The sequence below is a fragment of the Chamaea fasciata genome, unplaced genomic scaffold (assembly GCF_029207755.1).
Source record: "Chamaea fasciata isolate MVZ Bird 193981 ecotype frontalis unplaced genomic scaffold, bChaFas1.0.hap1 SCAF_21, whole genome shotgun sequence".
Classification (NCBI taxonomy): domain Eukaryota; kingdom Metazoa; phylum Chordata; class Aves; order Passeriformes; family Sylviidae; genus Chamaea; species Chamaea fasciata.
Window position 1 is genome coordinate 7,220,442 of NW_027094106.1, and position 23,321 is coordinate 7,243,762.

Below are 23,321 nucleotides of genomic sequence, written 5' to 3' on the forward strand. Positions count from 1 at the left end.
GCAGGAATGTATCTCACAGGAGAGAACAGCTTTCCTTATGGATCTCAAATAGCCTGTAGTTATCCACACTGTCGCACAGCTCTCATGAATTACAGAGCAGCTTCGAGTATCACTTCTCTGTTGGTTCTTTCACTGCATAAACTTAGCAAATTTGGTCCTTAATAGAAAAGACTCGGGTCCTGCAGTAGTGCTGCAGGTTCACCTGAACCTGTCTGGCAGCCTCATGCATATTAACATGTGGGCATAAGGTGCTCTGAAACACTACTTTAGCAATTAAGAACATGTCTGCATGTGTGCTTGGGTAGAAAGGACTGGTTTTTTCATCTCCATGCTCGTCCTCATCCTGCTTGTTCTGCTGCAAATCACTAGAAGTGGCTCACTTTGGCAACCACCAAAATCTCTTTATCCTTTAGCTCACTGGAGGCAGCTGGTGGGGTGGGGGGCACACCAGGATTTCACAGTTAATCATCTCCAGGCTGTCCAGCCAGCAGAAACTGGCAGTTCACTGCTCTCTCGTATTCCAAGCATGCCAGAACATACCATGGAAATATGGAAGGACACAGTCCCATGAAGGGCTCATAAACTAAAGGACAAATAAATAGAAAGGGAGCACAGCAAAATCAATACCATCTACCAGCAAACATGAACTATTTCTAGCAGCCTCAATCTGATCTCTCAAGGATGTGGAACAAGCAGGTTTGGGGGAAGGGTTCACAGACATTGCACTTCTACTGGATGCAAACACAGAGTAAAAAGTAAGTAGAATTATCTGATTGTCCTTGCAACTGAAAAGTGCAACATGAGATATAAAGGGGGAGATAATTCATTTTGCTGTGGCTCAGTAGTGAAGGAAGTGATCATACCACATTCAACTTCATGTGTATTTTTTTCTGCATCCCTTTCTTCAAAGTGAGGAGAAAGTGGAGGTAAAAATCTAAAGATTTTACATGATCAAAAAATTCTCCATCCTAGTTCTGTCAGAAAATCTGAAAGTAAATTAGAATACTGAATGTTCCTTAGATGATGGGCTGTAAAAGACAGCATTGAGCATCATGGCCCCACCATGACTGGGGCCAATTTAGTACTTGCTACTTCTTCAGCTAAAATCTGTGATAATGATGATAAAATGGTTTAGATTGCAAGATACATGTAAAGATCATCCAGTCCAACACCCTGCCATGAGCAGGGACATCTGCGAGTCCAACAGGATTTAAAAATCGGATGCAGAAAAAATGATGGAAGCATCAGTCACAGAAACGCCGGGAAGCCCGGGCTCCCGGAGCCCGGCAGCGCCTGCACGTTCCTCAGGCTGTGCAAGAGCACCCCCGTGAGCCCAGAGACGGGGCTGGGACAGCTCTGACGGACCGGCTGCGGAGTTAAGCAGCACCAGGAATAAAACCAGGGCTGTGCGGGATTCTTTTTCATGGGAGGGAAGGAGGCATCGAGAGAAAAGGATGCTTCCAGTCTGGAAACTGGAGATTACCTGCCAGTGTGACTACTTCCATATAGGAGACAGGTGAAAGAAACCTAGAAGGATGGGCTGGATGGACTCCACCCAAAGCCTGTATAGGTCTTGATTTTTATTTTGCAAAACTGATTAATCAATTTTCCCTGTCTTATTTTCTGTTTTTTTTTTTTTCCTACCAGCAAAGGAACAACTTTGCTCCCGATACCCACATCTCAGTAGAGTGGGGAAATTATCCCCAAAGGCATTCCAAACTTTCCTTGAGTTAATTGCTTCCAAGTTCACTGGCAATGAGGATGAAACTATTGATAACTTGGTGAGATTCCTGACCATAAATGTGGAACAAAGTCACACTGAGAGCTTGCAAAGCTCAGCCAGGAGGAAATGGCTGCAGGATATCCAGCAAGCGGCTGAGACCAGCGGAACAAGCATAGAACCAGTGTACAAAGCAGTGATGAGGGCCCTGTCCCAGGTAGGCATCCTTGCTCTGCCAGTACTGAAGGAATCTCATGGATAATTTTGTCTCACTTATGGAAGAGTTGACTCAGGTTAGATCTGGAAATCCATAGTAGTTTTGGAGCTTCTGAAATGAAACACACCAGATTCAGTTTGGGACAAAGATGGTTAATTTGTAGTGGCAATAGTTTCATTTACAGCTGCAACTTTAACTGTTTTTCCTCACCATTTAAGTCCTCCTCAAATCCAAACTTCTCTCAGTGTAGCTGAAGTGTTCTCGCAGTGTTGTCTAGGTTTGTAAATGTGGCAACTCTGGCACTTTTTTTTTTCCTTAAAGGAATCTCCTACTGAAGAAGAAATCCATAGGACTTTTTCTTAGGCACAGATTATAGTTAGGGATTACTTTTCTATTTGCTCCTCCCCATTAGCAACAGGAAAAAGGAAATCAGGTTCCCTTGCCAATCAAAATACCAAGTGTTTGTGCTTGTCACAGGGTGCACTAGGCAGACACAGCCACAGCAGAGACACAGCCACGTCATGGGGTTGGTGACACACAAACTCAGTGACCCAGAGCAGCATCTCAGCAAAAACTAAACAAGTGCTAAGTCCATTAAATAAGTGCCAGTGGCTAATGTACAGAGTGTAATGGGGAACATTTGGTTGCTAGGACATGGAAGCCCATGGGGATAACAAGAGGATCAGTGCATATACTGCCCTTTTGGAAGAGAACCAGCTCTCCCCAGAGGAGGGACAGGTTTGCCTGCACTATGTGGCCTGCACTGCAGAAGATGCTCCCCATGTCCTTAACCAAGTGCTGCACAGAGACATGAAAGGAGTCAGGTAAGAAAAGCTGCAAATACCTGTTCCTTTTCCTCTAGACTGTTTAGAATATATGAGGCAGTGTCTGGGATGCACTGGAAAGTGAGGTTGATGGAGTATTCCAGAGAGGAAATCTCCCAAGAGACTGTTTTGGAATGATCCAATATCCTATACATGTCCTTATACTCCACATGATCTGCTTAGAACTGCTCTGTTTCCTTGGGGAGATTAGCTCACAGTCTAATAAATCTCATCCTTTAGCAAATGTCTGTGGCAGTGGGTCTACATTTTCTTCTTTAAAAATTAATTCTGTTATGCCAGTTTATATCCACAGGATATTTCTGAGAACAATGCCTTTCCTTCCCTAGTGTTTATGGTATAAACAGCTTTCATGCTTCTTCACTTGCCATTTCCAAAAGCCAGACACATTTGTCTCTTTAAACATTGCTGCCTCTAACCTATTAAATGTAACTGCTCCTTGTTTCTGTATTCCTTCTCATTCCATTCATTAGCTGATGTTTTTAAAATGTCCTAAGGATGAAAAGTGCCTCTTTATTACCACTGCCTTTGGGATGCAAGTGGTAAATGTGGTATTGCTGAGTGTGGTCAGGGCATGGAGTTCACACCTTCCTTCTATGATGCCAAAAAACAGGGAGAGATCAAAGCGGCAGTATTTACTGCTTCACTAAAGGTTTTCTGCTCCTCCTGACAAACCTCCTCATAAATTTGTATTTCAGCTTTGCAGCCATTGACCAAGGAAAGTCAATTTATGTTCCAAAAGTTCAGCTCCATGGAAACATTCACTTCTGGAACTCTGATCGCCCTGAGGAGGAGAGGGAAGGTTCACTCCTGGTGCTGCCCCTGTATGATGCTCATTGGAGAGTTTTTGGCATTCTAGGATTTGACACTCTTCGGGACCAATGTCAGAAATCCATCTTCCTGACCCATGAGATCACTTTCTACGAGGTGGGCACCACCAGAAAGCAGTTTGTTACACCATCCTGCAAAAAACTTGTGAATTTTACATGTTTGTTCTGAGTAAATGTAAGATGTACAACTAAAAAATATCTGTGGTTCCCCTTCTGCAGTATATGGTGATAGTGGTGTGAGGAGAGCATCTTATCAATATCATGCTGATTAGCATCTTATCTGAAATTTATTATGAGGTATCACTTCATCAATAATTTATTTAATCTTCTCCTGACTAGGATGCTAATTGACCTGGTGTAAAGTCCAAAGGTAGCAGCTTTTATTTCCTGGAGCTATCAAGCTTACATTTGTGTTCATTTCTATCAAATTACATGAAACCTTACTTTTTACATGGTGGAATAATTATAAGTGACAACTGTCCGGATTTCTTTGGGATCAGCCTCACTGTGGATGCATCATCTGGGCAGCAGGGAGCGCAGCAAACCAACCTTACCAGTCCATTTGGCTATTTCCACGAAAAATCAGCTCTGTCTGGTTAAGGACTTGGCTGTGACTGAGTACTGAGTACTTCAGGGCATTATTTGATAAGGGACATTTCACAGTCACTTTTCCGCTTTACAGATTCTGATTAAAGCAATTTGTTACAACATGAACATTTCCCCAGCTTTTTTTTTTCTCCCAAATTGTGTGGAATTGTCTGGCTCACTTGGAGGATTCTGCTTTCACAGGGAGTTTGCCATGCATTCAGCAAAGCCTACCACAACATCTGCATAAGGGAAAATGTCCTGCAAGTGGCTGTCACCGCTCTGGACTGGTTGTATCCCAGGACACCCAGCATCCACGCTGTCACAACCTATCTGGTGGCACCTGACAAAGACAAGGTATGGCAGAGAAAAGGTCTGTAACCATCAGGGGCTGAAAGGCTGCTTTAGAGAGGAAGTGCCATCTCCAGCTGCCTGTGTTTTTCCAGTGGTTTTATCATTAAAGCTGAAGCCTGCACAGGATTCATGTGCCTGCTCATGCAACAAAAGGGCTACAAATGCAGAGAGGGAAGATTCCCTCTGTAAAGGAGACCCCTCTTCATTGTTTTCATCCTCCTATGTAAAAGAATTCTAAAAGCAATGCTAGTATAACCCTTTCTCCATATGAAAAGGACTATTCTCCTACTTCAGTGTTCACTGCTGCATAGCAACCAATAGAGCAGAACCCCACACCCATCCATCCATAGCTTTGCTGCCTGGGACTTCCACTAAGGGAAATGCTTCTCTTTGGAGATCCTCTGCATGTCAAAATTACGGTATTTTATAGGGACAAGAGAATGTATCAGCTAATTTATTAATTCTTTGTTCTGAACTTATGTCAGCAGCCAAGATGTAAATACAGCTCAGGAAGTGACTGGTTCCCAATTAGCCAGCTTGTAAAGGCAGCCCCACTCTGTGCAGGTCATATTCCAGTTTTTCAGCAGGGACTCGGGCCCTGGGAAGCTTGTCACTTCATGTACCAGTGTACCAGTGAGTTGAGAACACAAAAAATATATGCAATACTTAGGACTGATCCCCTGTCACCCCAAAGTCTGTGTGGTATCTGCTGCAGTCATAATTCAGCTGCTTCCTCTGATAAGCATGGTTTATGTTGGCAGTGTTCTGTTGTCATCTCAGGCTCAGCACTGTTCCCTTGTTAGCTGCCTGACAGCCAGGTCACTCGCTCCCCTCTCTGCTTTCCATGTGTCAAGACACACTGACACAAACATGACATGAGAAAGGACTGCAAGAGGATGGGAAAAAGAATGGAAACCTCTAGGCCTGTGGGTGTTCCTCAGTGTGGAGCCTGGGTTGGATTAAATAGTCTGAGGGAGGTTCAGGGCACATTCTTCACCCATCTCTGGGAATAAAACTAAGCAGTGCTGGGAGATGTCTTTAGACAACCCCATTGCTCTTGAAGGTACATGGGAGTTTCCTATAAGAAACCATTTCCTCCCTCTCCAAGCCTCAAAATATCTGTTCCTTTCTTGGATGCAGCTAAACCTTTCTTTTCTCTCTGGCAGAACCATGCACTGTACAAGGTGATCACTACATATAACATAGGACAAAAGGAAATCCACAGCTCTCCTGTTGTTCTTCTCAGAGAGGAAAACCCCCTCAGGTAGGCTCCAGGACCTGCAATGGACTGGTCCCCTCTGCTCCTTGACTCAACCTGCACCAGACTGACCCACATTACATGAAGCTCCTGAGAGTGTCTGCAGCTCTCTCAAGGCTTCTGGTGGGTATGCACATGGCACTGAACTGTGAAGGGCTGAGGAGTATTTTCTCTTTGATTTTAGGCTGCAAAAACTTTTGACTTCATGCTTGCCAGCTGAGCTGGCAAGGTTTGCAAGATTACAGCCTACACTGAACCATTTTGCTCTTTAGAATAATCTGTATTTTTTCCTGGCCATATTAGTCTCATTTCCTTCAATTCTCTGTTTCCTTCCACTGCCAAGATCCTCACAGACTTGTCTTTTAAGCATATCATCCTTGTTGTCAAAGTTGCTTGAACAGCCATTTGCTGTTCCAGCAGCTGTTTTTACTTTTTATAAAACTGTCTACAACAAGCATCAATGCAGTTAGAAACAGCAAACTGCTTTTAAAGCAAGATTTGTTAAATTCTCATGATTTTCAGCAATCACCTTGGCTAAGCAATATTGTGTTCCCAATGTATTTTCTCCTTTGTGTACATCCCTTGAATGATACTTAGAGCTGTGCAAATTTCAGTTCAAGGAAACAAACTATAATTTAGAAATGTAATATGTTTATTTTAACAGCAAGAGATAAATGGCATCTTAAATACACTAACTAAATCACCAAAACAAACCAGGATGGTAAACCCTAGCACATTTCATTTCAGAGACTACCTGTTCAAGTGCAAAGACAGTTCAGAGGTCACTCTCATTTCTGTCTATGGAGAACACCACATTGCAGTACCTCTCCATGAGCTATCAAGACAAACTCTCAGCATATTTGATATCAGCATCGGACAGCACAAGAAATTACCACCTCAGGAACAGAAAGACCTGCAGAAAATGCTAAAGATGGCCCAAGCTGCCTGCTCGGAGATCCTGCCGAGGTCTCTAGAGGAAACACAACCAACACAAGTGCTGGGTATTGAGCATACAGATGTGAGATACTTTTTGGGGGTGAAATTAGGAATCTCAGTAAAACTATGTTAAAAGTATCATTCCTACAAGTATGGAAAGACAAATACAAATCCTTGGTATATATAAACTACTCCCGGGCAAGTCTCAGAGTTTAGCAGAGTAGAGTTTATGGGCAGATTTTAACTCTGGCTCACAGGGTACTTGGTGTAATCAAAGGTGTGAAGCAGAGACCTTGTTGCCCTCAGAAATCTAGCACATAGACTGTCAGTCAGTAATGTAAGTCCTGAGTAGCAGATGTTTCTGAGCAGCTTCTTCAGAGGTTTGTTTTTGATTACAGAGGCAGAACATGTGGCAAATATGAGGCATGCAGGGATTCTGTTCCACCGGTTCATGCTGCAGGAGCTGCATGAGTGTGTCCAGAAACTCAATGCTGAGAGCTTTGCTGGAATAAAAAGCTGTGAAGAACCCCCAGCTCTGGTACACAACGTAGTTAAGGCTGTGCTGCTGCTTTTGCATCCAGACTGGAAGGGCTCAGAGGAGACTGAGAGCTGGAGTCAGTGTAAACTGGTGAGAATTCAAATTGTTGAGAGTTTGTTTTTTCTTCTTCCTCCTCCAAGAAGATGCAGTGGAACTTGCCAAGGGGGAAATGGCACTGAAATAATTAATTACCTATAGATTTCCTATATGCTTCTCATTTAGCTTTCATTCTGTAAGCTTTTCACAAGCACCCTAATCTTTTGTTCTCTGCATTGCAGAAACTTGATGACAATTTGATTCAGGAGATTTATTGCTTTGATCCAACTGCTTCATCTGTGCAAGTTCAAGCAGAGCTGCTGCTGGACCTCATCACTGGTAAATAGTATAAACTCAGTGTGAGGTTACCAGACACAGTTCAAAAATGAAAGCATGTCAATGGCAATGTTCACCTGAGTGCTTTTAAGGGCCTTACTTCAGAAATTAACTTTGATTTCACAGTAAGTTAAACAACAGATAATGGGTCCTAAATATCTGCAGTCTTTTTTCGTCAATAGAAATAAACCTGTTAAATTTACATTCAAAATTCACTGCCTTCAGGAAAGGGGAGCAGATCAGCTTTGAAACCTTCCAGAACGAGTGATCTCATTGTAAACCTGATAAGCATGAAGAATGAGGGTTCTTTTGGCAAGTAATATGTAAAGACTTATGAAGAATGATGGCTCTTTTGGCAAGCAAACCTGCTTCAGACCTCTGTGCCTGGCCCTTGGGACTGACCCATCTCTGAACAGGAATACACAGTGTGAGCCCTCCTCTTCGTAAACACCATCTGCAAAGTGCTTAATGTACTCATGGGCCATAGACAGGAGCTGTTTGTCAGTCTGTTTTTCTCTCTTTTAATGAATGTGAGCTTTTTTTGGTGCCAGAGCAGTCAAGAGGCTGTTATTATTATTTGCAATATCTCTGCAAGAGAAATTACTTGTTCTCGTTGAGATCTCTCTCTTCAGAATCTAATACCAGTCTGAGAGGACTGTTAAAAGCCAAACGTGGACAAGAGTTATTACTTTAGCTGGGGATATTTATCAACAGTACCCTGCCTGCTGATAAAGAGTAAACACTTGAGGCAGTCATAGTTCCTTTTCACGTGTTCTCCTCATATATATTAAACTAATTCACTGGAAAGAACAAAACAGGCCTAGAGCATCCAGTTTTCCTACACCTAGGGATGCTGATGTAATTAGATTAAAGAATGTACCTTTGGAAACTGCAGGTGTGCTAGGAAAGGTTGGTTTCCCAGGATGGAACCTATTCTGAGAGACCAGTGTCAGATCAGGGGTGTGAATGCAGGTATAACTCACAGCTATGGGAATTCCTTTAAAATGAACATCAGGTCATGCCCATATGTTCCATACGAAAGTGCTGGTTTAGAATTAAAATATAGCAGAGCACTTTGTACAACAGGGCTCCCACCACAAAATAAGATAAATTCTAGTGGAAAGTCAGCACTTGACAGGTCACTGTCACAATATAGCTGTGTGCTTTTCAAAGCATCACCATTCCTGGAATTACTGGATTCAGGGTAAACTCTGCACACTGCTCACAGTTTTGACTTTCCCTGTCGTATTTACAGCTGGTTTTTTGTTCCAGGTGTCCCTCAAGCAGCAGTGTGGCAGCAGGACTCTGCTCCAGCCGAATACCTGTACCAGTGGCTTCACACCTGCCTGGCGCTCGTGGAGATCACAAAGAGCCAACACACTGAAAAAAACCATCCTTAGCCACTTTTGCCATCCAGTTCTAGTGTGCCTCCAATTAAATCTCTTTATTTCTCATCTAGCCCGCGTGATTCTGGTGTTTCAGATCTTTTATTAAATTAACTGTTGATTTTCTATTTTTTATGCATAGGCACTAGTATTTGTTGTTAAAATGGTTTAAGTCTGTTCAGGATTATTAGTTAAGATGATAGGGAGTCTGTCAAGGATTATCAAGAAAAAGCAATAGCAACATTAAAGGGAAGAATTTTGCCAGTATAGCTACTGAATCTGAAAGGCTTAATCAAAGTTTTACGGGTTTTTAATATTAATTCTGACGGGAAAATGAGAGGCAGGAACATCTTTATGGCTCCAAGTTACAATGCTCTTAAATGATACAGCATTAATTTTCAAGGTTCAGACTCCTTAAAGGACCTTTTAGGAATAATTTTAAATAAGGGTTGTTAATCAGCATTTTGTAAGGTTCTTCTGAACACGGTTCAGAAAAACCCAACACTATTAATATAACACAAAAAGCTTTCTTATTGGGATAAAGCTTGAGATTACAGCAACTGCACTGTCTGTAGTGAGATTCCATCTTTCCAATAACGTCCCTTTTGGCAGAATCACTTTTTTGATAACATTTATGGGAAATTAAACTCCTCTTTCAGTCTTTAAGGGGAAACAAGTGACAGGTCGGTGCTGGCTGGGGGGGCACCAGCGTGGCTCCTGAGCCCCGGCCCGGGGAGTCTCTCGGGCGCTTCTCCCCCTCAGGGTTCTCCCTGCTCAGGGACCTTTCCCAGCTCCTGGCGCTGCTCCCCTCAGGGAGCGCCCGCCATCCTCCTTCCCCGATCGGCACTTTCGCCTCTCGACAACCAGCTGTTAAAAAAACCCCAAAACAACCGCGGCATCCAGCCCCCTCTGCCTGCTCTCCGCTTCCTTCCCGCAGCAGGACCGCGGCCCGGGGCCGGCGGGCTCTCCGGGGCGGGCGGGGAAAGCGCGCGGGGAGGACTCGGCCGCGAGGAATCTGCGGACGGGGAACGGCGGCGGCGGCGGCGCGGGGGAGGCGGCCGGGCAAGATGGCGGCGCTGGGCAAGCAGTGAGTGCCGGCAGGGCAGGGCCGGGCCGGGCCGGGCCGGGCCGGGCCGGGGGCAGCGGCCGGGGGGGATCCGGGGCCGGCGCTGAGGGCGGGGACGAGCGCTGCAAGACTCTGCCCCAGGGACCCGCTTGTCCCAGGTGTCCGCCGCGCGGCCTCGCTGTCTTGGCCTGACTTTAAAACAGCGTTTATTAAAAACAAGCAGAACTCAAACAGCGAGCAGGCGCTTAAGACTGCGGCGGTGTTGCCCGGGGGTGTTTTTCACTCTTACGGAGGAGAATCTCCTCAAATGTTCCCTCGCACTTCACACCCTCGAGTACCAGGAGCCGCGGCTCCTGTTCGGCCTCCGCGGCCGGGTCAGACGGAGCTGAGGGCGGCTTCGGGACTCACGGAAGTGAACGGCGGTCATAGCTGTGAAAAACGAGTTCTACTCTTTTTTTTTTTTTTTTTTTTTTTTTTTTTTTTTTTTTTTTGTTAAAATAGGTTTAATAAAAATTTTAAAAGACAAATTGGGAGACAGAATAAGCGAAGCTTCTCGCCCCACGGGGCTTGGCACAAGGTGTGCTCGTAGCCCTCTTCACCCTTTTAGGACTTCTGTCTTCAAGGAGTGCTGTGTTGAATATTTAATAGATGTTAATCAAACTTTTTTATTATTATTTGTTTAAGTATTCTCGATCATCTTATCAATAGATTTATTTTGTGGGTGGCTCCACTTAGTCTGGTAACATGGGTATAAATTTTCTTCTGAGGTTTTCTGGTTCTTTTCATTTGCATAAGAAAACAGAAAGTTAGCAGTTTTTCTATGAACGGTCACAGGGCAACCCCCTCTTCTCATAACTTTTGGCTTGGTGGCTTAGACGTTACAAAGAAGAGATAAAAAACCCGTAGTTTTAACTATATAATATGCATTTATAACACAGGGATGGTGTGGTACCCCCAAAGTGGGAGGCTGCTCCACTCAATTCAGCCATACACGCTGTGCTGAGCTATGGGCTCGGTGATGGACCCAGGGAAAGGCAGGTGAGCAAGAAATCCCCCATTTAGAGGTTGCTCAGCACCAAAAGGAAGTGGGTTTCGCACAAAAATGGACTTTGTCAGCAGCAGAGTTCTTTGTGTGTGGTTAATCAGTCTCAGCTCGACATAATCTGACTGTAAATCTTGTCCTTTGCCGTGGCATCTGTGGTTATGTTGCCAGCCAAACGTGAAATTACAGCACTGCAAACGTAGCCATGGAATAGTGCCTGGTATAGACTAAGATTAAATCTCTTCAGATGAAACAGTAATTTCTTCTCTGAGAGAGAAAAATAAAATTACTTGGAGAACGCTGGACAAGAGGGATTTGTGACCAAATTTAGGAAAATCATTACATCCAGAAACTTTGCATGGCAAAAACTTCTCTGGGAGAAGCTGGCAGGTGTGCTCTGTTGCAAAGGCTGCTCACATATAACTTTGATACATTATTGAGACTTTTTACTTCTCAATGGCAGATTTTTGGTTTGGAACGTGCTATGTTGTAAGTGATGCTAAAAGTAACTTTTTTTTTTTTTTTCCCCTCTAGATATGGGCTTATTATGCCCAAAAAGTTGCCACAGAAAAATCTTGTTTCAAAGAAGCTCTCGGTGTTTGCAGATGAGTCAGATGAAGAGGTTAGTTCAACAACTTTCTTCCGAAATTTGCCCCGTATTCTGCAAATTTATTTGTGTCCAGCCCTTAATGGCTGCATCAGGTTTTGGCAGTGTCATTAGGATATGCGTCATCATTTTGGATTTGGGTGTGAAATATGATCTGTATTTTCTTTAGTGCACATTACATGAAAGTGATGATTTTTTGTTACTTTCTGTCAACTCTTCCCGAAGTTCAGCACAGGTGAACAGTTTGCCTGAGTTAACTGCCACTTGGAAAGAGATTTGTTGGCTGTCACTGGTGAATGCCTGCAAATAGAAAGAGCAGTGGTAATCAAGTACTAACTTTAAAGTGTGGTAGTTATGTGTGTTTTATCCTTTAGCTGATTCCACCCAAATTTGATCTGATTGATTTTATGATGTTCACACTGGGAACAAAAGCAAAGCTGTACAACCCAAAAGTTCTAAAGAAAGAGCAGATGTGTGATATTGCGTGAGAGTGCTCTTTTAAATAATCTTTAATTTTTATTCTCTTATAAGCATAGGTTCAAAATATTTGCTCTGTACCTGCCCCAGTAGAGGGCACTGTGTGCTGCGTAAATCCCACCTGGATGTGCTGCTGGAAGCACGGGAAGTGTCCAGGGAGAGGCTGGAGCCCTTAGAGAAACCCGAGCTACAAATATGTTCTTTCCTCCCTGGAGCTTCACTCCATGCTTGCTCTTTTGTGTGGTCGAGAAAAACAATGCTAATAAAGCATCAAATAATTTTGGTCAGTTTCTGACTCACCAAAATATTTACTTTTAAAACTTATTTTTATTTTAATGTACTAGCAGTTGCTAATCTTATGTCACAGAAAGCCTGAATTTACCAATTTCCAGCCCCTGTGTGCCTGGTTCCATTACAAAATCTGGAATGTTGCTGTTGAAGGTGTCTGAGCTCCCGTTTTACAGGGCGTGACAGGGCTGAGGACCTTTCTAGTGACATCCAACCCTCAACCCTCAACATGAAACTGCCTCAGTGCAGCTTACAGGAAACAGGAGAAGAATGTGTTTTAAATCCCATCTCTATATCTTCACTTAGCTGTGATCCTCAGAGGTGCATGCCTCCACTGTGGCTATAAAGAGAGGCTTTATACCACTTCTGGAGATGGTAATGGAGCACTTCCCTTGTTAGATGGGATTTGGTGTCTTTCTCTGCATTAAGGATCTGACCCCACATTTTCCAGATCCCAGGAATAAACCTCATTTAATCTGTTGTCATTAAATGTTACGTGGTAGGTCTGGGAACTCCTGGGAGCAGTCTTGTGTTTCTTCACTTCTTCATTTTCTCTTAATATCTAAACATTGAAACAGAAGAATGCATGCTAATAATTCTAGTAAAAATAATATATGATGCTGTCTGCCAACTTTTAGCTTAACAGCTCAAGTATCCTCCCCTTCAGAAAAGCTGACAGATTCACTGTCAGAGTCTGTTATAAAAGCTCTTAAAAGTTGTTGTGCTCATCAGTATGGTACATACCCAGCAAAAAGTAATAATCTCATAACTGCCTTTATCAAAGAAGATTGTTTTTTTTAAAAAAATCAGAATTACTTTATTAGTTCAGTAATGATTTCAGAGCTTTTCAAGATAAGGAGCAGCATTTGGGAGGGGTTTCATTTCCTGTCTGCTACCTTATCAGTCAGAACTACATCTCAAATGTCTGGAGATTATGTGTTTTTAACTGAACTCTAATAAAGTTTGTGCTGGGAGATCAGCACACCTGACTTGTCTGTGATTATATATTAGATACCAAACTTTTGCTCCCTTTTTTTTTTAAACATTACTATGCATTTTTCACTCAGATTTTGCCTCTACCCTTGCTGAAGGAATTTGGATTTTTTTTCTTTGCTGTTAAGTACATTAATAGCTGTTAGTTGCTGAAGATGGTCTTTGTGTTAGTTCATAAGAAATAGAACATCTGGGATGGAAATTTTCTGGAAATACAGTGTTCACTGGGAAAAAGGTGGCTTGTCAGTCTGTGTGAGGTTCATTCTTCCTTTTTACCTTCGGAGTTTAATTGAAATTATCTCTGTGGTACAGCAGATAAAATTTCTGTTTTGTGATTACACCAGAATTACCCAGTGTATGTTCCTGTACTGTACCAGTCTTTCAAAACTGATTTGTTAATACAGGATGAAAAAAAAAATAACTGTACATGGACCTCAGTAGGTGCTAAATTCAGGAGGGAAATTGTGGAGCCAGCATGATCAGTTCTGTGAATGTATCAGCCGGATTTGGTGGGTTTTTTAGTGACCACCTGAAAGCCAAATGGAGTGTTTAAGCAGGCAGGAGCTGAAAATAAGCAGCAAACTCTATATTCTTGTAGGCTCAGGTTTTAGGTTTTGCTTATGGATCCTTACATTCCCTTTGCAACTTTTCAAAGGAAGAGTCTATCTAAAAGGATTTGCTGAGTAGTTGGTGCTGGTGCTGACCAGAGTTTATATAAGAGTTTTCATGCTAAGTAAGACTGCATAGAGTAAAGGGGCTCCTAGAAAAGAGTTTTCTGAGAAGGAGGAAGTGGAAAAGAGTAGCTCAAGATGATGGGTGTAAATTCAAGAATAATTCAGAGAAGTAAGGTGATGTTGCCATTTCTCATAACATGAGCAGAAGGTTTTGTTACAGAATTACCAAGTAACTGGTTTAATCTAAACAAAAGGAAGTTGTGTAGTTAAGGTGTGGAACTCCTTGCCACAGGATACTGTGGCATGGCCAGAAATATAAATGGATTCAGAAATGGATTAGTCAAATTAAGGGATGCCCTTGATTTTAAACAATGGTTCAGGTGCATCCTCCAGTTCAGGAAGTCCTTGATTTGGTTTCTGGAAACTCGGATGGAGTCCTGAGAAAAGCTGATTCTGTGTACATAGCTTGTTTTTCATGTTTATTCTCTTGATCTTCTGCTAGTAGCCATGACTCATATTGTGTGTGAATCAAGAGGAATCTGTTGCCTGATGTGATTTCTGTTTTTTAGCTCCATGAGGACTGGAGTCTCATGTGCAGGTTGTACTTGGATTGTACAGATCTCTTTGAGGGTGGGCCATAAGGATTCACTCCTAAATCCATGTACCTGAGGGTGTAACTAGCTCATTTTAGAGTGAGAAGGAGCTAAGAAATGGAGAGAACCATTAGAAATGTTAGCAGATTGGGGTAATTCATTGTTTAGTTTTTGGTTTGTTTGTTTTGTTTGTTTTTTTTTTTAAATAAACCTTTCAGTTGTGTACAAGCTATCTTCCATGGTCTGGCAGCAGTGATAGACTGGAGAGCCTCATTTCTCAGAGTTCCTTGATATGCATGGATTCTGTGTCCTTTCACAGGATAGGGTTAAAAGGTTTTCTCCTTCCAGAAAATATTGAATTATAAGCTTTGTGCTTCAGAAGAATGGCTTGACTAGAGGGAGGGAAAAAGTATGAGACAGATTGCTGAGCTTATAGGGCCTTTAATAAATGGGCAGTTGATAAGTAAAACAATACAAAAGGACGGAAAGTTCTCATCTGTCAGAGCTCACAGCACAACAGGAAATTGTCCACCATAAACCACTGGGGAAGGTGTTTGTTTTCTGTAAACTTACTGCCAGTCTGGAGAAATGGCAGATGGACCTCTTTACCATCATATGTCCAATAATGAGGATTATGTATTACTTTAGTGTTTACCTGATCTTTGTAGATCAGTGCAGTTATTCCATGTACACGGACAAGGAAAACATTCTAAGCAGGGTTTCAGATATTTTGGTGGAATAGAGCTTATTCTGTAAATGTAACTGCAGAATCTGTTTTGCTTTTCACTGAGCCCCTGCTCTCTGGAATTGTGCAAGGGAGATTCTTCACTGTTGAGGTGCCTTTGTGTTAAACCAGTGTAAGAGTTTCCCACAGAGGAAACCTTCAGGATGACCCTCAATATGTCAAACAAAGGACCATCTTCTTTCCCAAGAACCAGGAGGAAACTGAGGTTTTCTATGTAATGCTGATGGTGTGTTCTTTGCTAATTTAAAATGGCTGCTTATGGTTTATACTGACTCATTTATAGCCTTTTCAAAAGAAGGTGTATGTCATAAAATTAGGTACAGTGCTGTAAACTATTTGTGAACATCAGTTCTTCAGAACTTAAGAGTTCTTCAGTGTTGAAAGCAGAGGTAAACACTAAATGAATGAAGCCAGGTTCTTGTAGGTTTTAAACTAAATAATCCCCTATCTGCTTCCCCCAGTCAACCAACCAACCAACGACATAAATAAATAAGAGACTGTGTCCAGTTCTAGCCCAAATAATCAGCAAGCTGCAGCAGACAGGGTGTAGTCCCTGATAGCACAGTCAGCTCTGTACATTGCTCATGTCTGCCAGGCTCAGCTCCCTAAAGCCTGGGCTGCTTCCTTACCTGGTTGTCTGCACCTGGGTTATAGAAAGCAGCTGCTTTCCAGTGGTGAGCTCAGAAGACAGAGGTGATCACTGTCTATACCTGTTCCTTAGTCCCATCCTGGGTGGGTGACAGAGGCCCCAAAGATATCAGGTGTTCCTGTGGTCTTGGTGAAAATGCCGGCTGGGTAAAGGGACAGAAATGGATGAGAATTTGTGATTTTGGAGGAACTGGGTGCTCAGCACAGGGCCAGTGTCTGCTCACACAGCACTACCCATGGGCCAAATCAAGCTGGCACCTCTGGGGAGGGAAGAGAGACAGTGCACAGAGTCACGTATCATGAAACGCCATCCCTGCACAACTTCCCTGTTTCTGACATTAACCAGTGGAAAAAAAAAAAAAAAGATTTGCACTGTTTACAGTCTGTCCTGTAGAAAATTGTGGAAAAGCACTTGGTGTTTTTCCTTGTTGACACATCTGTTAAAGTTTTAATAGGATAAGAAAGAGGGGTCACGGCATGTTATTATTTTATTTTAAACATCAAATGAATTTAAAAGCCGTCATGTTCAGGGGATCTGTTTGAATTTAGATGGTGCTAATTCTGTTTGATTTCAGAAGATCTAAGTTCCTGCTGCAAAGCTCCCTGCTACTTGGTTTTCATTTTTAAATTCTATTAAGAACAAATTACAGAATCTCTTTGCCTTTTTAAAACGTGACACAGAGTGTGTGTTAGACAGAGTTGCAAAACTTGGCAAGCTGCCAAAATGCAAAAGGATTTTTCCTTCCTATTTCTGCTTTTTAAGATTAAGAGATATTTAATTACATGAACAAGGATACAAGTCCTGCCATTATAGTGGATCTGTTTAATAAACACTATTATCTGTTGGTTGAGTAAAGATAGATATGTAGTTTAGTCAAAACTAATTAAAAGAAGAAGAGTAAATGCAAAGCCTTTTTGTAAAAGACAGTATGATTAGAAAACATTTTCAGTAGGGATCTGTTTCTTCATAGGAAAGACTAGTAGTGCTATTTTCTAGCATGTTAATCTTGAGAAGTTACACAGTAACATTTGAAGTACATGCTGTTTAGCTGTGTTCTTATTTTTGAAAATACCCAACTAATGATACAAATGAGACTTGAAATAAATACCAAATCCTTGCAGATTTTTGTATTTAACTATGAATACAGTTTTTCTTTTTTCATCTGATGTTCAGTATCTCTGCTTGTGACTGGTACATCTCTGATGGCCATGCAGGAAGAATTCAGTATTTTCTGAACCACACCTGTCTGTAGTTAGACTATTATATGGTTGGTAGAAAGAGAAAAAAAAATATTATCTGTGTCAATGTAATTAATTTTGTTTCTGCAATGCATCCTTCCCGCAGCCAACTGTTGGGGAAAGTCTTCAAAAAGAAGCATTGAAAAAGCAAGCAATGAAACAGGTAAGGGACTATTTTTAATTTACTCTCAATGTTCTGAGGGGTAAGTTTATACTGTAGATCTGTTTAAATTACAATACAGGAATCAAATATTTGAAAATAGTAAAGATTTCATAATTATTATTTTGGTATCTTTTCTTCTCCTTCTCCCTGTTTTTGTTTTAGACTAAGTTGGAGATTCAGAAGGCTTTAGAAGAAGATGCTACAGTATATGAATATGACAGTATTTACGATGAAATGCAGCAGAAGAAGAAAGAAAGCAGTGCCAGAATGTTAGCTGGAAATGATGACAAAAAGGTCAATACCTGAGAATGTGTCCTGTCTGTCCAACTCTGTCTGCCTGGGGTAACCGTGACAGGTTAACTTGTAAACTTCAAAGCATTGCTGGATTATCCTGACAAGTGATGCTTTCATTGTTACTTATTCTAGTTCCTTTGAAAGCTCTTGTCAGGTTCTGTGGATGAAAGGAAGCTTCCCACTCCTTAAAAGAAGGGCAAGGCTGTTACAGTTAGGAAGGCAGGGATGAAAAATAAAAAAATAATTTCTTTTCATTTAGAGTAAAACCCCTTCTAGTCAAAGATGGGATGACTGTTTTGATTGAATACAGCAACCTCTCTTGGGACTGGGAAATGTGCTGTGGCAGGGGTCTGACAGGAATGGCAGTTTGTTTTGGATAGTTATCAATCACAGAGAGAGAACACATTAGAGTAGCTCCTGACAATTTTCTTCCATTACCAACTTAATTCAACATCTCCATCAATCCCAATTTGTGTTTTCTCAGTCACCACAATTACCTCTCAGCATGGTAACTTTCTTCCCTTCTCCCTCAGCCCAGATACATCCACAATATCCTCAAAGCAGCCGAGATTAGAAAGAAGGAACAGGAAAGACGAATGGAAAGAAAAATTCAGAAAGAGCGTGAAATGGAAGGAGGCGAGTTTGCCCACAAAGAGGCTTTTGTGACTTCAGCCTATAAGAAGAAGCTGCAAGAAAGAGCTGAGGAGGAGGAGAGAGAAAGAAGAGAATCAGCTCTTGAGGGTGAGATTCATGGTGAAATAATCATCCTGAAAAAAAAGTAGGGCCTTCTACATGATTTAGAATATATTCGTCTGGTGGTCTCTATGTGAGGATTGAGATAATTAAAATCAAAGAGGACCAGATCAGCAGATCCTGAATCAGATCAACCTTGGTCTTTTATACTTTCCTTTGCATGTGTTACAGATGGAACTGAGGAAGCTCCTCTGTTCATGTGTCAGTACTGTTTGAGTTGGTACTTTAATTTTTGAGGGAAGGTCAGTTGTTGAAGGAAGACTCGTAAGCCTGGGGTACAGTGATGTTTCCAGTCCTTACCTCAGACATTCTGGTCAGGATCAGGAGCAGATGTAAAGCACAGGATGTAGGATCAGAAGATAAATAGGGCTGGAGTGGACCTCTGAAGGTCACCTGTTCCAGGCACTCGCTCCAAGCGTGGTCTGCTGTGAGGCCAGATCAGGTTACTCTGAGCTTTTTCCACTTCGCATTTGAAAACCTCCAGGATGGAAATTGCAGTTTTGGTGGTATGTACCAGTTGTGAGTTGTGTGTGGTGAGTATTTGTGGCACAGTAAATCCAACCTCTCTTTCTTTCTCTCAGCATACCTGGATGTGACCAAACAGAGGGATCTCAGTGGATTCTACCGGCATCTTTTAAACCAGCGTGTGGGGGAGGAAGAGATGCCTAAATGCAGCTTCCGTGAAGCCAGGTAGGATGTGATTCCAACAGGCTTTCAGGTCTAAAATCCAACATCTGGCTGTTTGTGATTCCATACTCACTGGAAGGTTAGACAAAGGGCACTAATACAGTGGTAAGGTAAACTGGAAATTACATACAGCTGATGAACTGCATTATTTAGTAAATAACTAATGATCATCAGTGACACAGAAATGAAACAAGCAGGACAGGGACACTGTCTGAAAAGTATGAAGAGGACAGTTATGATTGTAATCCTGCTTGGTATTATTCTAACCTACATTTTCTTTGGTTTATATAATATTTAGCAATCCGTATTAAGTTACACAAGATTAAGATTATTTTGAATCATGAGGAAGACAAGAGGTAAAATAGTGAGGATAGCAGTAAGTCATAGGAAATGAATATGCTATGAATTTCCCATAAAGAATGTGAGTCTCTTCATTTCATACTTACTCCACATTTAGTTGCATAAAAACTAAATTGAGTGCTGATGCTGTAGTAGAAGGAAATGAATCAAATATATAGGAAATCCAGTGGGAGTATTTTGAAATCTGAATATGTGAACATTCCAAAGCAAAGTAATGAGATGGGACTGAATTATTTAGGTGTTTAAAATGGTAACATTCTGCCCTGTGGATAAATGTGATGAAGGGGATGTTTCTTGTATGCAGCAATCGATCATTTGAGACAATTAACTCAGGTTAAACCTCATTTGGTAAAGGTTTAAAGCATGGATATCACTGGTTAAGTGTTTGCTATCACAAGGAAAATGCAGCTTTCATCAAGAGATCTTCTAGATCTGAGATTGGATTGTTAGAAAGTAAATTCTTAGCCTAAGTGAAGAAAGTGATGGCTGAAGTTACTCAGCTGCCTGAAGTAAGAGAGTTCTCCATGAAGTCTTCAGGATGATGTGATTTTGTACTTTGTAGAGAGCATTTGAAATGATGTTTTTTTAATCTTGCAAATTAAGGAACTTTGCTTTAGTGGCACATAAAATTAATTCAGGGGAAACATATTGTCCTGTAGATGGTGTTCCCAGCAAGGCATTCAAATAAACTCAGCTGTATATTTTAATTTTATTCTTTTTCATGGTGGTACGGCAGGATACAGAGAGGAAACAGCCCCATTTTTAGACCTCAGAAGTAATCCACCTTTGAGTTGGATTACTAATTAATTAGTAATTTAATTTAATTAGTTGTTGTTCATAGGCTATCCATGCCTTCAAGCATTTAGCAGACAGAGAATCTCACTGGTGCTGTCCTGACTCAGGAGAGTGCTCCACAGGCTGTTCTTGGAGCTGTGTGATTAAATGGAAGAGACGTGGCTTCCATGTGAGTGAACAGGGATTTCCTCATCAGCCAGAAGAGAATGACAAAGCATAACCCCTCCATGTGTCAGCATTTTGCATTTAAGAATATTTGAGCTGTTAAAAGTTACTAATTTCTGTCTAGCCACAAGTGAGATCTTCAGAAATACTGGATCAAAAAAAACATGTTCTCTGTCAGCAAAACACACAACCTGCTTCTTCTCTGGATAGTTATTTGATATGAATAGAGGAGCAAACACATAAGAAAACCTGTAACTTGCCAGCAGGCTTACACAGGAACACAAATCAATGGTTTTTTTTCTTTAGATGGAGGCTGCACATACTTTACCATAGTCACTCTTTTAGATAAATTCCTCAGCTCACATTCACCAGTGAACCAGAAATGGATACTTTGTGTGCTGGATTCCTGCAACCTGAGCCATAGACAGGTTTGCTTTCTTAGACTTCTCAGCAGCATCTTTTGCCTAAGTTCTGACCAGAAGACATTTCATAGAAAAGTCCAAGATTTCAGGCTTTTTAATGTTGTTTTTCTTTTCTAATGTAAAAAATGTAGGATAAAGGAAGAAAAACCTGACACTCAGGATGAACCCAACGAAAGGAACAAATCCCCATTGGAAAGACAAAGAGAGAAGCCCTCTAAGAAAGAAAATAATCCAGATGCTGATACCGACCTAGGAACTGACAGTAGTGATGATGACAAGAGACACAAGCATAGTAAAGTAAATTTGAAAAAGAAGAAAAGAAGGGAGAACTCTGTGAGCAGTGAAGAGGAGGTTAAACATCACAAAAGCCAGAGGCATTCCAGGTCACCAAGCTCATCCAGTGTGGAGGAAGAGCCACGCGCCAAAGCCCAATCAAGTCATCAGAGGGGAGAGAGCAGGCCAAGCAAAAGGGGAAGTGATGAACAGTACAGGGAAAAGGATTCTGAGAGAAGTAGGACCCATGAAAAGGATCAGAGGGAAAGGGAAGAGCGACACAGGCATGGGGATCACACTAGTAGAGATCACTACAGAAGGAGGGAAGATCAAGATGATAAACAAAGGGGGAAGGAAAGAAAAGAGAGGGAGGGACACGGCAGAGAATGGAGGAGGGCAAAGGAGAGAGAGGAGAAGGGCTCAGAGAAGGAACGAGAGAAAGAAAGAACAAGAAATGATAAAGACAGATATAATGACAGAGAGAAGGAGAGAGGAGAGAAATACAGAGAAAGGGAAGATCATGCAAAGGAGAGGAGAGAGAAATATGGCAGTGATGAAAAGAAATACCGAGAGAGGAGGGAAAGTACTCCTACATCTTTAGAAAAAGATGGAGAGAGTGGTCTGGGAAAAGAGAGAAAGGGAAGAGACAGAGAAGTGGATGAGAAGGGAAGCTCCAGCTCTGGAATGTCTGAGCAGAAACGTAAAGCTGGAGAAGAAGGAGAGAAAGATGAGAAAGAAAAAGCACAGAAAGCACCTGAGAGCCTGAGCAAATTTGCCAAAAGGAGCAACGAGGAGACGGTGATGTCAGCACGGGACCGGTACCTGGCCCGGCAGATGGCCCGGGTCAGCACCAAACCTTACATCGAGAAGGAGGAGGATTGATGGCCCTGGGATGGGCACAAACACCTGGGCTGTCAGCCAGGAGGAGAGGCCACTGCTGTGCAGATGCTTGTACAGGAAAGGTTATCCTACCTATCAATTCCTGGCATTCCTTTGAGAGGTTGTGGGTCCCTTAAGAGAGAACAACTTTTGGAATGGTTCAGTGGGTCTCTTGACCCACACCTTTAGTCTGTCTGTACAGTTGAAATGTTAAATGTGGCTGACTGTCCTGCCCTTCAGTACAATGTCCTTGGTACTTGAAGATTTGGGAGTGTTAAACAAAGTAAGGTGAGAATGCATCCCTCTGCTCCTTTCAGCAGCCGAAACAGTGAGCTCTGCTGAAACAAAGGTGTTCTCAGCCCTTAGGAGGACTCATTGTCCACTACTGCTCTCAAAAATGGGAAGCAAACCTGTAAAAGTGGGTGAAAAGGCAAGAAAACCAGCCTGAATAATGATCTAGGAGGTTTCTGTATGTAGAGTGGAGTTTTGTAAGATAAATGCATATTGAGGTATGAATTTTGTATTATGTGTGGGCTCTGATGTACAGAAACAGCTAATAAAGTGTAAGATACGTATTGGATCAAATGTGTGGGGTTTTTTTCATGTGTGGGTTATTTTACTGCATATTTTTTGTGTGGAATAAGGTAGATGAGTCTGTTTTCATGTATTGCAGTTGTATCTGCTTGTTAAGTGATTTTTTGTCAGTCTTCTGTTCAAAGGTTCATATTCAAGAATAAAATTATGTTTCAGCTTGGTAAGTAGGATGTCTGACAGTAGCCACAGCTTTTAGAATACATTTTCAACACTTTTAAAATTGTTTCTTTCACTTTGTTTTGTTCTGTTTATCACTTTTATGTTAGAGTAAGGAGAACTTCTATATTAAAAAAAAGGTTTTGAGACTGGTGTTTCCCTGATAATTGGTTCAGCAGACTGAGCAATGAGACAAAGCCTGAGTAAAATTAAATGCAGATGCTGCCACTTTATAAAGGCTTGGAATGAGTTTTATATGTCAGCTAATCAAGTAGTTAAGCACATACTCCAGTGTGGAGCAGTTTGGTTTTGCTGTTCTGTGTAAACAACTGTAATGAGCTTTGGTTCTTCTGTTGGAATGGAATGAAAAT

General features: G+C 41.8%; 2 protein-coding genes across 2 annotated transcripts in view; both read left to right on the forward strand.

Annotated features, from left to right (window-relative positions):
• Positions 1 to 9,176, forward strand: part of EFCAB5 (EF-hand calcium binding domain 5) — a 28,972-nt gene extending 19,796 nt beyond the window's left edge. The window contains 9 exon segments of the mRNA XM_066201873.1: positions 1,648 to 1,937; positions 2,589 to 2,761; positions 3,478 to 3,706; positions 4,399 to 4,551; positions 5,715 to 5,812; positions 6,554 to 6,807; positions 7,141 to 7,370; positions 7,559 to 7,655; positions 8,925 to 9,176. Coding sequence (XP_066057970.1) covers positions 1,648 to 1,937; positions 2,589 to 2,761; positions 3,478 to 3,706; positions 4,399 to 4,551; positions 5,715 to 5,812; positions 6,554 to 6,807; positions 7,141 to 7,370; positions 7,559 to 7,655; positions 8,925 to 9,052 — 1,652 coding nt within the window. The 3' untranslated portion in view covers positions 9,053 to 9,176.
• An 892-nt stretch (positions 9,177 to 10,068) lies between these two features.
• NSRP1 (nuclear speckle splicing regulatory protein 1) lies at positions 10,069 to 22,860 on the forward strand. The gene is made up of 7 exons (XM_066201802.1): positions 10,069 to 10,124; positions 11,680 to 11,767; positions 17,516 to 17,572; positions 17,735 to 17,866; positions 18,400 to 18,607; positions 19,201 to 19,309; positions 21,180 to 22,860. The coding sequence occupies exons 1-7, from the start codon at positions 10,105 to 10,107 to the stop codon at positions 22,201 to 22,203; spliced, it is 1,638 nt and encodes a 545-aa protein (XP_066057899.1). The 5' UTR covers positions 10,069 to 10,104; the 3' UTR covers positions 22,204 to 22,860.
• The last annotated feature ends 461 nt before the right edge of the window (positions 22,861 to 23,321 follow it).

Coding starts and splice junctions, on each gene's coding strand:
- NSRP1 (XM_066201802.1), top strand. CDS start 10,105: ATGGCGGCGCTGGGCAAGCA. Junction 10,125..11,679: donor ATGGCGGCGCTGGGCAAGCA/GTGAGTGCCGGC, acceptor TTTCCCCTCTAG/ATATGGGCTTATTATGCCCA. Junction 18,608..19,200: donor AAGAGAATCAGCTCTTGAGG/GTGAGATTCATG, acceptor TCTTTCTCTCAG/CATACCTGGATGTGACCAAA.